Source organism: Acomys minous (genome assembly GCF_964271855.1).
Source record: "Acomys minous genome assembly, chromosome: 12".
In the NCBI taxonomy this organism is placed as follows: domain Eukaryota; kingdom Metazoa; phylum Chordata; class Mammalia; order Rodentia; family Muridae; genus Acomys; species Acomys minous.
This window is the reverse complement of record NC_140493.1, coordinates 53735104-53749352: the sequence shown is the minus strand read 5'-3', so window position 1 is coordinate 53749352 and position 14249 is coordinate 53735104. Positions and strand designations below refer to the sequence as shown.

Genomic DNA, 14249 nt, shown 5'->3' with positions numbered 1-14249 from the left:
TTCATTGCTCCCCGATGTCACTTTTCAGATCCATTTTATTTCAGGTACTCAGGATATTTTGCTTACAATTCCAAATCAAAGCCCTGCAAGTCGGCTGGCTTTATTCCATGCTATTATCACTATCTCTTCTTTACAGTTTGAACGCTGACCTAGTGTTCTGTTTATTATTAGACAGGTGTGAAGTGCATGCATCCAGGAGGCTTACACATCTTTCTCTAATCCTCTTCACATAACTCACCTACTGGGATACAGCCAATCAGATAACCTGGCCTTGGTGATAGCTTCATGGTCATTAATTTTTAAAAGTTGGGTCAAAAAGTCATATTTTAAGTGGCCCCACAAAGCTGACACACTCCAGCCTAAATCTTTAGTTCATGCATTTTCTTCAAAACTTAATTGATAATGATAATTAACCCTTCACACCTTCTTGATAAGGAATATATTGACTTCACAGAGAGCCTGTCAAACAAGACCCATTCTAGGCAATGCTTGTATGAAACTTTTCATCATCTACTCCAGGAAGGCATTTCTTCATTCTGCCACCATAGCAGTAAAACAATGTAACAAAATATTTACAGAACGTTCCAGAAGTATTTCTGCACTACCCTAAGCAATCTGTTTTAATTTAATTCTGGATTGATTATTATTGTTGGAGTGATATAAATAGGGCACTAGTATGATTGAACCTCAAATCACCTAAGTATGGGTTTAGGTACAAACAAATATATGCCCACATGTGCATAAATTTATGTACAAAGAGAATTGGACCTCTTACATTAAGGAAAAGAAATATCGTTGAACATTTGTTGTGTCTTGGACACATTAGTGGATCCTTAAGCATCATTATCTCCACTACCATGTTTTGAGAATGTATCCATTATGTTCTCCTAAACAATGTGGCCTACAGAGAGAAAATACATTTTTTTTCCTTTTGTAAAATTAACAATTAAATTCTTGGTATCCAATGGCCACACACACACATATGACAATATCAGATATTAAAAATAGCATGTTTTACATAATATGCACAAAATAAAATACACTCTCCTAACCTTTGGAAGTTTACCATATAGCCTGTTTTCCCTTTTTAATTTTGAAAAATTGTTTGTTAGTCTTGTTTTATGACCACTTGAAAAGTTCAAACAAACACAGTTCATAGTGTTTCAACTTTAAAGAAAATGCCATTATAAAATCAAACGTTCCTGTGTAATGTCCAAAAGGTAGCTTGAATTACACAAAAAGGTATACCTTTCTAAGGCATGCTACATTAACTCAGAAAATATCTCCCTTGATAATCAAAACCATATATCATCAAATGGAAACTAAAAGACTAAATTAAAATGTGCTGCTGTAGTGAAATAATCTTATTAAGCGACTCCCTTGATAAAGCTCCTGGAGTTGTTATATTACTTCCAATTCTATTAATTGCTAAGGGACTTAGGGGAAAGCTCCACACCTGAGGAAAGTGGGTAAAGGTGAGTGAGTAACACAAGCAAATACAAACCTTTCTTATGCTTTCTTCTTCTTCAGTATGGTTAGTTTCTAAACTTTGACGTAGATCACAAGTATTCTACATCTTGAAGATAAATAGAAAAACAAACTCAAACTCAAAAATCATTTATGAGTAGATGAAATGCACAGAACTATGCATACAGCTTGACAATCTACTGAAAGTAATGATTAGTTTATGCTAAAGGCTTAGTAAATCCATGTAAAAGAAACCACAGTAAAATCTAACTAGGCCTTAAGTGGATAATGGAGTTGCTTTATGCAAAGGATATGTCTTAGGAAAGTAAGGACTAACTACTCTGTTCAGCTCACTTCTTTAGAAAAGAGTGATGTCATTCAAAAGTACTTTAAATCTATAAAAATTATAAGATGGAAATTTGACTTTTAAGAGAAAAGTAAAAAGAAGACAGAGAAAAATAATTTAAATTATTAACCAATAATTTTATAAATTTTACAAATAACATATTCAATATTACTTTCATTTCTATTCCACTCTTAGAAAGAATGGAATTTTGTATATGAAGTCAGTATATGTGAGTGAGAAAACACTCATGAGCCCTGATTCAGCCCCACATGTGAAGAAACACATTCCCAATGTTTGAAATCACCTTTTGGCTACAGGGGCACAAACATGAGAGTATGAAGAAATTCATTTTGGATTTCTTCGGCTGGTAAAAAAAAAAATAAGCATCCACAAAAACAACCATTGAACTGAACAAATATAAAGTGGTACATTAGCACACATGGGGAAATCTCATAGAACCCTCTATTGATAATGTTGTCTCTCATTTGTCTCATCTCAAACTCTCATTCTTCCACAAGTATCTCTTGGCTCAGAGCTGGAGAACTTTGCTAACTTCCCCAAAGAGTAAATGTGAAAGCACAAATATCCTATTGATTGCATTACGTATAGGAAAATCTCACACAAATTTTAATTTTTATAAAATTCCCTATTAAATTATAGAAAACTGTTCTACTGCTTCTAAAAATCCTATTTACCTTTGTCATGATTTATATAGTAGGAATCATGTAGCGTTGACTTGTTTAATATGGCTTTTTCTTCCTACTAGAATAAGGTAAAGGCTCTACATTTCACAAGCTTCAGTCAGAAACCAGAAAAAGAATGCGGAAAATATGTAAAAATGTTGCCAAAATTTTATGAGAGAAATAAGTCTTTCTATTCTTAGAAAACTCACAACCAAATGAAAGAAAGCAGACCTGTATGATGTAACCTCAAGATGGAATTTTCAGTCAATGATTAGAATACAAGTTAGAGTCATAAGAAATACAGCATAAAGCAGTTTTTGGACAGCAGGTTACCAAGAAGAGACTTGATACCCTATGAACATATACAGGGGGAGGTAATCCCCCTCAGGAACAGTCATAGGGGAGGGGAATAAGGGGAAAATGGGAGGGAGGGAAGAATGGGAGGATACAAGAGATGGGATAACCATTGAGATGTAACAAGAATAAATTAATAAAGGAGAAAAAAAAGAAAAAAACTATACTATCTTGTCTTCAATGCCTAGTTGGTTAGGGGACAAGATCATTTTAGATCAAGATAAAGAAGTTAAGCTATTAGAGTTGAGATAGGATAGATATTGAATCTCATTTGGAAATCTAGACCCAACAAGACAGGAAAAACACTTACTTCAAATGAGACGAATGCAAATGGCCAAGTCACTGTGAATGTAACATGTATAGAACTCATTATTCTCATGATTGTCACATGGTTCTCCCTGCTGTAGTTTGTTTTATACATGTGTAATAAAATAAAAGTATAAAAAAAAGAAAGAAAATAAAGCAGTTTTTAACAGTCTACCCAAGACGGCTTGATATAAGGATTGTTTCCATGGTCTAGTTTAAGACGATTAAAAATAACTAATTTAACTCTTATTTTTACTTACCACAGACATAAAGAAGACCATAAACGACGCTGTGATGTTGTTCTTGTATGTTTATTTCACAATTATGATCTCAAGTCACTCAACAGCGGATGTCATCCAGGAGAGTTGCACACTGGGAAACTGTTCACCATTAAGATTTTCAGCAACAAACGGATTACATTGACTGACAAATTTAACCTACGCATTTCTAATTCAATATCCAAATAATCTCCATTTGACGAGAGTGATCATGGATTTATTCAATGTTGACAGGTCAAACAATATGTAAATAGCATTCTTTTATACCAAGCTAATTCATGCTAACCAAATTAGAATATGTTTAATTCATATTTTAAGAACTATAACTTGAAACATGGAAAAAGGCTGGAACATTTGATGCCAGATAAGATGTACATTGTCCAAAACTATCAAATCTGGATGTAGTGAGGGAAGGAAAAGACGTTAGTGGCTAATAGACTACATAGTCACATCGTGATGGTAAGTCTTAATGGAGGCCCGGACTGCAGACCCTCAACTGCAATAACGGAAACATGAAGCATGTGTTGACAGTTACGCTAAGACGATGGGGTAGCCAGTGGTGTTAGCAAACATACCCAGAAGCCTAGAAGAGACTCTTCCTTCCTTAGAGAAGAACGGACCCAGTTCTTGTGCATATGGTTATTCTTTGGCTGCCAAACAGGAGCAAATATGAACTTTCTCAAGAACATCTTGGACTGGTATTAATAAAGATGAAACCTTTCCAGAAAAAAAAAAACAAATACAATATAACTCAGAATAAAATGGTTCCAGCTAACCAAAGGTCTTCGATCAGTAAGAACATCATGATGCTGAAGCGGGACATCATCCCTATCCATGAGTACGAGCAACTCCTGTTTTGATAGACATAAAAATTACTGGAAAATTTATCTTAATACATGTTTTGTCCATCTCTGTCTAAAGACTATGTCATTTGTTGGATGACTTTGGACACACCCGAGAAACCGCTTTGTTCTGAGCCTACACATATATCCTTCAATAATGCCTGATTTTTCCCATAGAATTATCTTTACAATCCTATAATCGGATTGTTCTTTGTTTTTATTGTCTTAAAACATTCTCCTGGCTCATTAAAATGTGTCGTGTCAGATGATGGTCACAACCATCCCTTTTGTATATATTATGAGTGCAGGACTCACTAGTACTCACCTAATTTTATAACGTTCAAGATTATTGCATTGTCTGTATGTTTTCGGAGTGACAACAATTATCACTGAAATATGAAAAAATGTGCAGAATGTATGGTAGAAAGACAAGTATATGGTTTCAGACTACAAACTTTAGAAGTCCTCACCGGGAAAAGAATCAAGAAATGCTGGACTCATTAGAACAACCTTGTAGAGAAGCTTGGATAGACTTTCAAGGATAGATTTGGTTTAGATAATTAAAGACAATCCATATAAGAGAAAATAGGTGAATAAGTGCAGGGTGAAAAGAAACAGCTCTAGGTATTATGAGTCTATGTCTACTGCAGTGTGACTCATCAGACAGTAGTTAAGACAAGCAGGTACTAGGAGGGAGAAGATGCTTATAGCTGATGAGGAAGTACGCAGACACAGTAGGTAGATACGTATACACCTAAGCTGTTGTGTGTTTTCTAAACCTTGTGAACTTCATCTACAGAAAATATAGTGTACTATTTGTCTCCTAAGTGTTATAATTCTCAGAGTGTTCTTAAAGTCATTATTTTCCAAATAAAGACTATATTGGATATGTGAATATCTTTTCTATGTTACATTGTCATCCTACGAGGACATATATTTATGTGTATATGACTCAGAGGTCCTCAATGGTCATGAAGTTATCCTGTGATGCTAAGCATAGATATCAAAGCCAGTTCATGAGCCCAAAAACCCATATTAAATGTGAAACAGAAGAGCGGCGAATAGCTTCTAGCCCCCGCGACCTGCTGACTTGCATGTCGCTTCCACCGTGCAGCTGAATGCTTAGGTTTCTCGCACCATGCCTCTGAATATTTTAGTTTCCCTTTGCTAGTTGTAGAGGGCTGCATGCTGACTCATCTCATCACTGGGAAATTAACCACTGTGTCCATGTGGACAATGATTCTTCTTTAAGAAAGTGCAGTATTGTGTGTTCTCTCTACAGTGGGAAACTGTTCCTGTGTCTGTGTATAGAAGAATAAAGTATGAAACTGAGAGATCCAGGTCCTTTGGTTTCTTTTCTTGGAAATTACCCCATTTTCATACAGCTTGACTCTAAACCATTTACTCCAAACATTTTATTCTGATAATTGTTATCTGGCATGTGTTACTGACTTTTTTCCAGATAATTACAAGTAATGCGTAAGCAGATACTTTTTTATGTTAATAAGGAATTTAATGTATATTGGTACAAAGATGGCTAACTTGTTGTGTTATCTATGATTACACTGACATTAATGAGTTTATTAAATAATTTAATGAGGCAAAAACCAGTTATTAATAAATAGTTGAAACTTGGGAGCTATTTGGAGTAATTGCTTCAAATATATCCTATTGTCACTTTTTCAACAAAAGCAAAGTATCTCTGTGTAAAGCAGACTACCCAGATACCCTTTCAATGCCACATAATCTGAAACATGGCTGTACCTGGTGAGACAGATTTTCCCAGTGCCTGGGCCACACCACCAGCAAACAGAGAACATGCATTTTGGCATATATAAAATTAATTTCAATACTTAATTAAATCTCAGTTTTGTTTAAATGACCCCATTCTATCCAACTGAACACGGAGGTTTAATATGGGGGGGACGGTTGGAGTGTGTGCTTGAAACACTGTAATGTTCAGAGGGCAAGAAAAGATTCATTGAGCTGCTTTTAGATTATCAATCCCTATTCACCATTCGAAGAATATTTCCTTATATTGTGACACATAACACCTTATGCTTTCAACTCTCTAAGGTAATTAGCTTCATGATATTTTACCAAGTTACATATTCTCCTTTTAGATCTCCTGGAAATGGCAATAAAAAGTGATGAGAGTACATTTTTGCTCACCAAGGTCAGGCAAGTGCAGCAATTTGCTCAGTACCTTGGAAATGGTGTACTTTTCAAGAACCTCTGCTACTGGATGAAGATGAATGGGTTTATTTTTTAAAAGCAGTTTTAATGACAATGAAACATTGTATATGAAACATCCTAACTACAGTGCAGATTCCCCCCACAAAAACCAGGAAGCATTAGGACTACTCAATTTCAAACATCATTCACTTATTTGTAGTAACCTTAAAACAACGTAAGCTTCATAACTTAATTATATGTCCTCTGACATGAAAGTCATTTGCCTTTCCCATGCTTTTCTCAAAATGTCCTTTCTGCTGAGACATCTGTTGTAAAAATCTGACACTTATTATGTCATTGTGGTACCTTGTTCCCAACTGCATTGTGAGTCTGTGGTTTCACCACAGCTGCGGTAGACAGGTTCACGCACTGCAGTTCTTCCAAGTACAAGAAAGTGAAGGGACAGCCTGTCCATCCAGCACATTGTTCAAAGCTACGGAAAGCCCTCACAGTGAACACAAGTAACCAAGAATTTCAAGGGATTTAAGACACCTGGAAGAAGCAAATAGTGAATGACGAAGCTCACTGATAAAAGGCACTCATCTCTGGTGGAATACGTCTGAGGTGTCTGTGCATGGCTAAGCCTCCCCTGCCCATATTGGAAACATACCCCCAAACACTTGCTTTTTTTTTTATTATCTGACTGCCCAGAGTCCTTCACCTCTTTTTTCTAAAGAACTTCCAAAATGAGCCATCTGTATCCAAATCTTCTTTTCATGACCTGCTTTATGATACCTTCAGCCATCAATGTTATAATAGTTTTAAGTTTTAAACTTAACTTTGTTCTTTTCACTATCTCTAATATAGCCTATGAATATTTGACTCTCAGAAACTGTAATCATTCATATAAAATATAAACAGGAAAACATAATTTATGGATTAACTAAATGGGTTAAGTTACATTTAAAAGTAGTCATAAGATACCTGGTATGCATGTTTTTCAGTGGGATGTCAAGAATTGCGTAACACTCTGAAATCAAGATATTTTCATTCAAACGAGATATTTCATTGAGCTATGCCTTACTTCCTAACTAAGAAATTTTCTTGAAAATATAAAGCATGATAACAGTAATAATAATAATAATAATAATAATAATAATAATAATAATAATAATAGTACTATTTTACTTAAATGTTTTCTGGCTTAGAATAATGGTAATAGTTGGAACTACTCTTCATATCTAAAATTATCCAAAAATATGCTTGCTGAAAGACAAGCAAGCAAACAGACATACTAGCAATGGGTGTGCATTTGGCTCTGTCTTGAATGTTCCCCTCTATAAGCTCCAGAATGATTTTACCATCAAGATAGGTCTTTTAAACATTAGGCAAATGACAGAATTATGCAAACTTTCTTTTTAAAATGACTAACAATGTTCCTAAGTGTCAAACACAATTTATGTGCAGGAAAGCAGGATCTTTATGAACAGACTGCACTTCAGTCAGTTGGCCCTATGATTTCTTATGTAGCAGGATAAGTCATCAAAGAACCCACAATAAGAATATTCCCCTTCTTTCATAAATTTTTCAGAAGTAAAAAATAAGATGAAATAAAATGAAAATAGCTTTTCCCTTCACTCCATACTTTTATTACTCATCAATCAACATATATGCTATGCCTTCTATATGACCTTGGGAATACTTATGCTATTGGAAGCTGGAAACCACCAAAAATGAGTTTATAAAGACTCTGATTTTGCCATGTTATCCTTATAAAATTACTCACTGATGGTTAAAAAGAGGTGTTTCAATTTTCCTTCATAGTCTATGCCTTAAATTATTAATTTATTACTGGTGGTGATATAAGGTTTATGGAACACTAATTCTAACTACTGGACAAAACAAAACAAAACCCAAAAAGCAAATGGGAATAGCAATAAGTAGAGTATTAAATCCTTTCCCTTATCACTGAACAGACTTGTACAGACACCTATAGAAATATTGCCCCTAACCAGGTAGATGAAGGCAAGTAAAATAAGAATTTTTAAAAAAGATGAACTAGCCTCTGAGCAAGTTTAGATGCAGGCAGAGTCAATGGCCAAATTCTGCCAAGACAGGGCAAGTAAGTCCTCATAGTTCCTGTCTCGCAAATACGTCTGTCAGAAATATTGAGCCAGAAGGCTGAAGATCATGCTCCAATGTTATAGAGAGTGTTGGGTGACTGTTCAGACAATAAACTGTTTCAGTCATTTTTTTTTCATTTTGGAAGCTACTAACCCGTACTCCAGGGTCACTCAGATATTTAAGTTTTATCCCTTCTCAAATCTCTGATGGGGTTGAAGACCAGATAGTTTAGTCTTTCAATTAAGCTTAGCAAGTTAGGGGTTAAGATTTTTTTAGATCAAGATAAGTGTTTTAAGTTAATAGAGATAAGATATGATAGATATTGATCTACATTCAGAAATTTAGACCCAACAAGATAGGCAAGACATTTACTTCAAGTTTGCCAAATACAAGTGGCCAAACCACTATGAATGTAACATTTATATAATTCCTGATTGTCTCGTGGTTCTTTCTGCTGTGTGTACTTTATTTTACTCACGTGTAATAATATAAATGTATATGTTAAAAAAGAAACATAAAATGGGGCTCAGAACTAAACAGAATTCTCAACAAAGGAATATCAAATGGCTGAGAAACACTTAAAGAAATGCTCGGCCTCGTTAGTCATCAGAGAAATGCAAATCAAAACGACACTGAGATTCCATCTTATACCCATCAGAATGGCTAAGATCAAAAATTCAAGCAACACCACATGCTGGCAAGGATGTGGAGAGAGAGGAACACTCCTTCATTGCTGGTGAGAATGCAAACTAGTACAACCACTTTGGAAATCTATCTGGAGCTTCCTCAGAAAAATGAGAATAGGGCTTCCTCAAGACCCAGATATTCCACTCCTTGGAATATACTCAGAAAATGCTCTTCCACACAACAGGGACCTATGCTCAATCATGTTCATAGCAGCCTTATTCATAATAACTAGAACACGGAAGCAGCCTAAGTGTCCCTCAGTAGAAGAATGGATAAAGAAACTGTGTACATTTACACTATGGAATACTATTCAACTAATAAAAACAAGGAATTCCCGAAATTTGTGGACAAATGGATTCAACTAGAAATTATCATAATGAGTGAGTTCACCCAGAAGCAAAAAGAGACAAATGGTATACACTCACCTATATCAGGACACACTAGCCCAACGGACATGTCCCATGAAAGACTTTACTTACCAGGAAAGTGGGTCAGAGGGAAGGACATTCTATTGGGACTTTAGGTGAGAGAAGCATGGGAGAATGGGGAAATAGAAGGATCCAGAGGGTCCTGGAAACCTACAAGAAGAACATTATGATGAGCAGATCTGAGTCCTAGGGTCCTGCTCAAACTATGGCACCAGCCAAGGAAAATATAGGCAGTGAATTTTGAACCTCTACCCAGACCTAGCCGGTGGACAGGACATTCTCCACCATTGAGTGGAGAGTGAGGTCTGACTTTCATACAAACCCTGGTGCCCCATTTTTTACTATGTCCCCTTGATGGGGAGGCCTGGTGGCACCCAGAGGAAGGATAGCAGTCTACCAAGAAGAGACTTGATACCCTATGAGCATATACAGGGGGAGGAGGTCCCCCTCAGTTACAGATATAGGGGAGGGGAGTAGAGAGGGAGGGAGGAATGGGAGGATACAAGGGATAGGCTAACAACTGAGATGTAATATGAATAAATTAATAAAATATTTTTTAAAAAGAAACATAATAAATTTTTTTCAAAAAAAAAAAAGGAAAGAAAGAAATAAAAAGGATAAAACCAAAAATTAGTGAAAATGCTTCCAACTCATATATGCTGACTTGGATTTATTGAATAAAAGGAACGGCGTTAGCATTGGATATTAAAGTCTTTCATATGAGCAACAAGTTACTCACAATGAATCATTTTCCCTGCAGTGAATCCCATTGGCCACCAGAAATACTTGAGATGATGAAAGAATCAACTTAGAATACCAAACACATTCTTTTTAATGTGTAAAGAAAACAGAAAATAAATTTTGTATAGCCAGACGATGAACTACAGCTCAGGAGTTGCTGAGCTTTCCCCCTTATTGGTCACCTGGGGTCTGTCTCATAATCATTTCTATATTTGCTGACATGAGATGGCAATGAAGATGGTGACTATGAATTGCTAAACCTTAGCTTGTGATGTCAATTATATACATTTAGAAGTTTTGTGGAAATTAATACTGCCGTGTCTTATTATTGGTATTCCACAGCCAAATAAAGTAATGTAATGAAGACTGTAAAAGACTGGGGTGCTGTATCAAAACTGCCATCTGCAGGAAGCAAGCCCTGAGAAGGAAGATGACATGAGGAATAACTTAGCTTTGGAAGCAGAGGAAAAAAAAAATCCAAACCTGTGTGGCTTTGTAGAGTGCATTATATTGGCAATCTGGCATGTGTTTATTAAGCTTGTTGAAAGCAAATGCTGAGAGTAAGTGGGATTCTCCTCTTCCAGTCTCCAGAATGTGTATTTCAATTGTCTTTTAATACCCCTTGTCTGCAAATTGGCTGCCCTCCTCTCACCTCCACACCCACCCCCCCACCCTCCCCCAAACCCGGGCTCTGTAACATAGAGAATGAAGAACAATGAAACAGCACAAAATAGGACTGGAGAAATGGCTCAGCACTCAAAAGCACTTGCTGCTCTTTAAAAGGACCTAGGTTCGAGGCCCAGCACCCACATTGCATCTCACAACTGCCTGTAAATCTAGTTCCAATGGATCAGACTCCTCCATGGGCACTATACATAGAAACATGCAGCCAATATCTATACACACAAAATAAAAATACACGAATGTTTTTTTAAAAAACAGCTCAAGTAAAAAGTATGCTTATAAGAATAGATAAAAGGTATTCCAACTGGAATTACTATTGTTAATTTCATAATATATTTATTAAAAAGTTCCTACAGTGGGAAGGAGATGTGGAGCGAAAGCTATGCCCTGTTCGGATATCTCAGTTAGGAACTTCAGCATGGCGGTTTCCTCAGGGCTTCCCCAGCTGGCTTCTGATGAGTGTTTAACTTGCTAATGCTAGCCTTCCTCTCTCTCTCTCTCTCTCTCTCTCTCTCTCTCTCTCTCTCTCTCTCTCTCTCTCTCTCTCTCTCTCTTCTCCTGAACTACTCCAGTCACCTCTGATGAGCACTGCAAATACTTGATTTGATGATGTGTTGTTATTTATCTGACGTTTCTCTCTATCTGTTAGTCTGTGCTTATTCTCTGATTTTGCTGCCATATCCTTAATAAACCCACTCATTCGAGCACAGCTCTCAGATGACACTCTGCCTTATGAAACAGCATCTATTAATTTTGTGTAGCCTTATCTCTCTTGGACTCATTTTGTAGACCAAGCGGGCCTTGAACTCATGGAGATCCACCTGCCTCTGTCTCCCCAGAGTGTTAGGATTACAGGCATATGCCACCATGCCCAGTTTGCATTTATTATTTTGAGATTGAGCATTCTCATTATAAGGGTGAACATCACTTTGCTTGGAACAACTGAATGAATCAAGATTAGCAAATTAGTTTCTCTCCTGATCCATGTGTTTTGTCTACAGGTGGTGGCCAGTGGCTAGTGTCTTATTCTTGTCAACCTTAAATTCCACACCCAAGCACCCTAATCCCATTCTCATGTGCCAATACTAAACTTGTGAAATTCCAAGTCAAAATGAAGATGTTTGTCTTAAAGACTTGCTGGCTAATGGAAAACCATTGATCCTTTAATGATTTTTCTTCTTCAGATTGAGTTAAAATGTGTCAGACAGACAGATAGCAAACAATTGAGTATCCATATTGTTTATTTAAATGCTTCATTTTAATGTATGTAGTTACTCTTGGTGTACATCTTCCTGCTACTGTCACTAATAGCTCACCTTCTACCAGACGCCTCAATCTTGTCTCTATTGTTTTTCCAACATTCTTTATCATCCATTCTCACCCCTATTTAAGTAAACCAATTTACTCAGAGTATTGTGCTTTCCAAGAATTAGGTTTTGTACTTTTTCTTTTTAACCCTTAGGGGAAAACATTTTTGAGTGTTTTCACTTCTGAAAACAAACAAAGTTTTTCTCATCTGAATTTAAAAGTCAGATGCAAATATGAAATGAGAGAAATAAAACAAATAAGGTCTTATTTGTCAATTATTTAATATTAATTCACAGGTCCTTCAGGGGAAAAAAGACAGTGCTTCTGTTTCCAAGTGCATGAAATATCCAAAATATGCATCTGAATTGTCTGTGATGGAAACAAATGCAATTTGGGGTCCTTTGTCCTTCACAGCCTGTAGTTACTAAATCACATTAATATTAATGGACAGTTGCACGAGTAATCCAATAACCTGCCTAGCCAACGTGCTTTGGCTTCTTCTTCATCTGTTCCTCTATGCCCTAGAAATAAAACACACCATGCAAAACTGGCCAGTAATAGCATTCTTCCTTTGCCTGGCTTCCGGTGCCATCCCAAGCAGTTTAAGTGCTCCTTTGATAGAGGAATCATCTTTTTCAGACCTAAAAGAAAACCAAAGTTTTCCATCGTCTAAAAGAATTGCATTCTCTGCCCTATATATCCTAGACCTCCTACTGCTTTCTATATGTGTCATGATCTTGTTTGTACACACAGAGGCAGGAAATTAGTCTATGAGGAAAGCTAGCTGGCAAAGAGTAAAACTGAAGACCCTAGGCTTCAGGGCAGGCACAGAGTCAGAAGGTTGCTTGTGACATTATAAATTGTATATAACTGACCACGTATGTGAAAAAGCCTTCACTATACAAATGACTCCAAAACACCCCCCCTGTTTTCTATAAATGCCTCCATCCTTTGCATAACATTGCTGTTGAATTCCAACTTTTCTCTTTGCTCTGGTCTGCTTCCCAGGAGTATACTGTTTCTTGGAAAACCCTCCCTGTTGCTGCTGTAACTGAGTGTCCCTGTTCAATTCTTTGTTCTAGGACACAAAAACCTGGGAACCCCAGCAGGTATCTGCAGCTGTCAATAACACTTTTATATACCACGTAGAAAATGATATCTATGAAAACAGGCTCTCCGTTTCCACCAACAATAGTTCTCTGGTTAGAAGATAGAATGTAGACTGGACCCAGCCTCTTCTATTACTTCTCTCTAAGTTTCAGTCATTAAATTCTCACCTGTACTGTATTTTTTCACTTGACACGAGGCCACCCATGAATGTAAGTAACAGAAGACCATGGCCGATCAGAACAGCAAGCTGGTCTAATACATGACTGTAGGGAAAATTACAAGCTAGAGTTGGGGAAAGTTCAGGGCTGTAATTTCAGCTACTCAGGAAGCTGCAGCAAGAGGATTACAATCAGGGCCTGCTTGTGCAAATTAGTTAGACCTCTAAAAGGAGGTCATTCAGAAAACCCCGAGTTCAGTCATCAGCATTAAACAAAAATAAAAGCCCCTTAATATGTTTCTCAATCCTATATGGTCAGCCCTAAACTCAAGTACATGTGGGGCAACAGGAATTAAATTCAGTCTGGTGGTGGTGGTGGTGGTGGTGGTGGTGGGTGTGTGTGTGTGTGTGTGTGTGTGTGTGTGTGTGTGTGTGTGTGTGTGTGTAAAATGTAACAATAGAATAAGAGAGCCTTAATTCAAGGGTGTAGGGGACATGGAAGGAGCCAAAGGGGGAGTAAAAATGATGTACAGCATAACCATGTATGAGAGTCTCAAAA

At 36.7% G+C, this 14249-nt stretch overlaps 1 protein-coding gene across 1 annotated transcript in view; it reads left to right on the top strand.

The window, feature by feature from the left end:
• TRHR (thyrotropin releasing hormone receptor) overlaps positions 1–5640 on the top strand; it is a 41334-nt gene extending 35694 nt beyond the window's left edge. The window contains exon 4 of the mRNA XM_084748952.1: positions 3422–5640. Within this exon, the coding sequence (XP_084605078.1) occupies positions 3422–3427 (6 nt within the window). The 3' untranslated portion in view covers positions 3428–5640. The remainder of the gene's footprint in view (positions 1–3421) is intronic.
• Positions 5641–14249: the final 8609 nt, after the last annotated feature.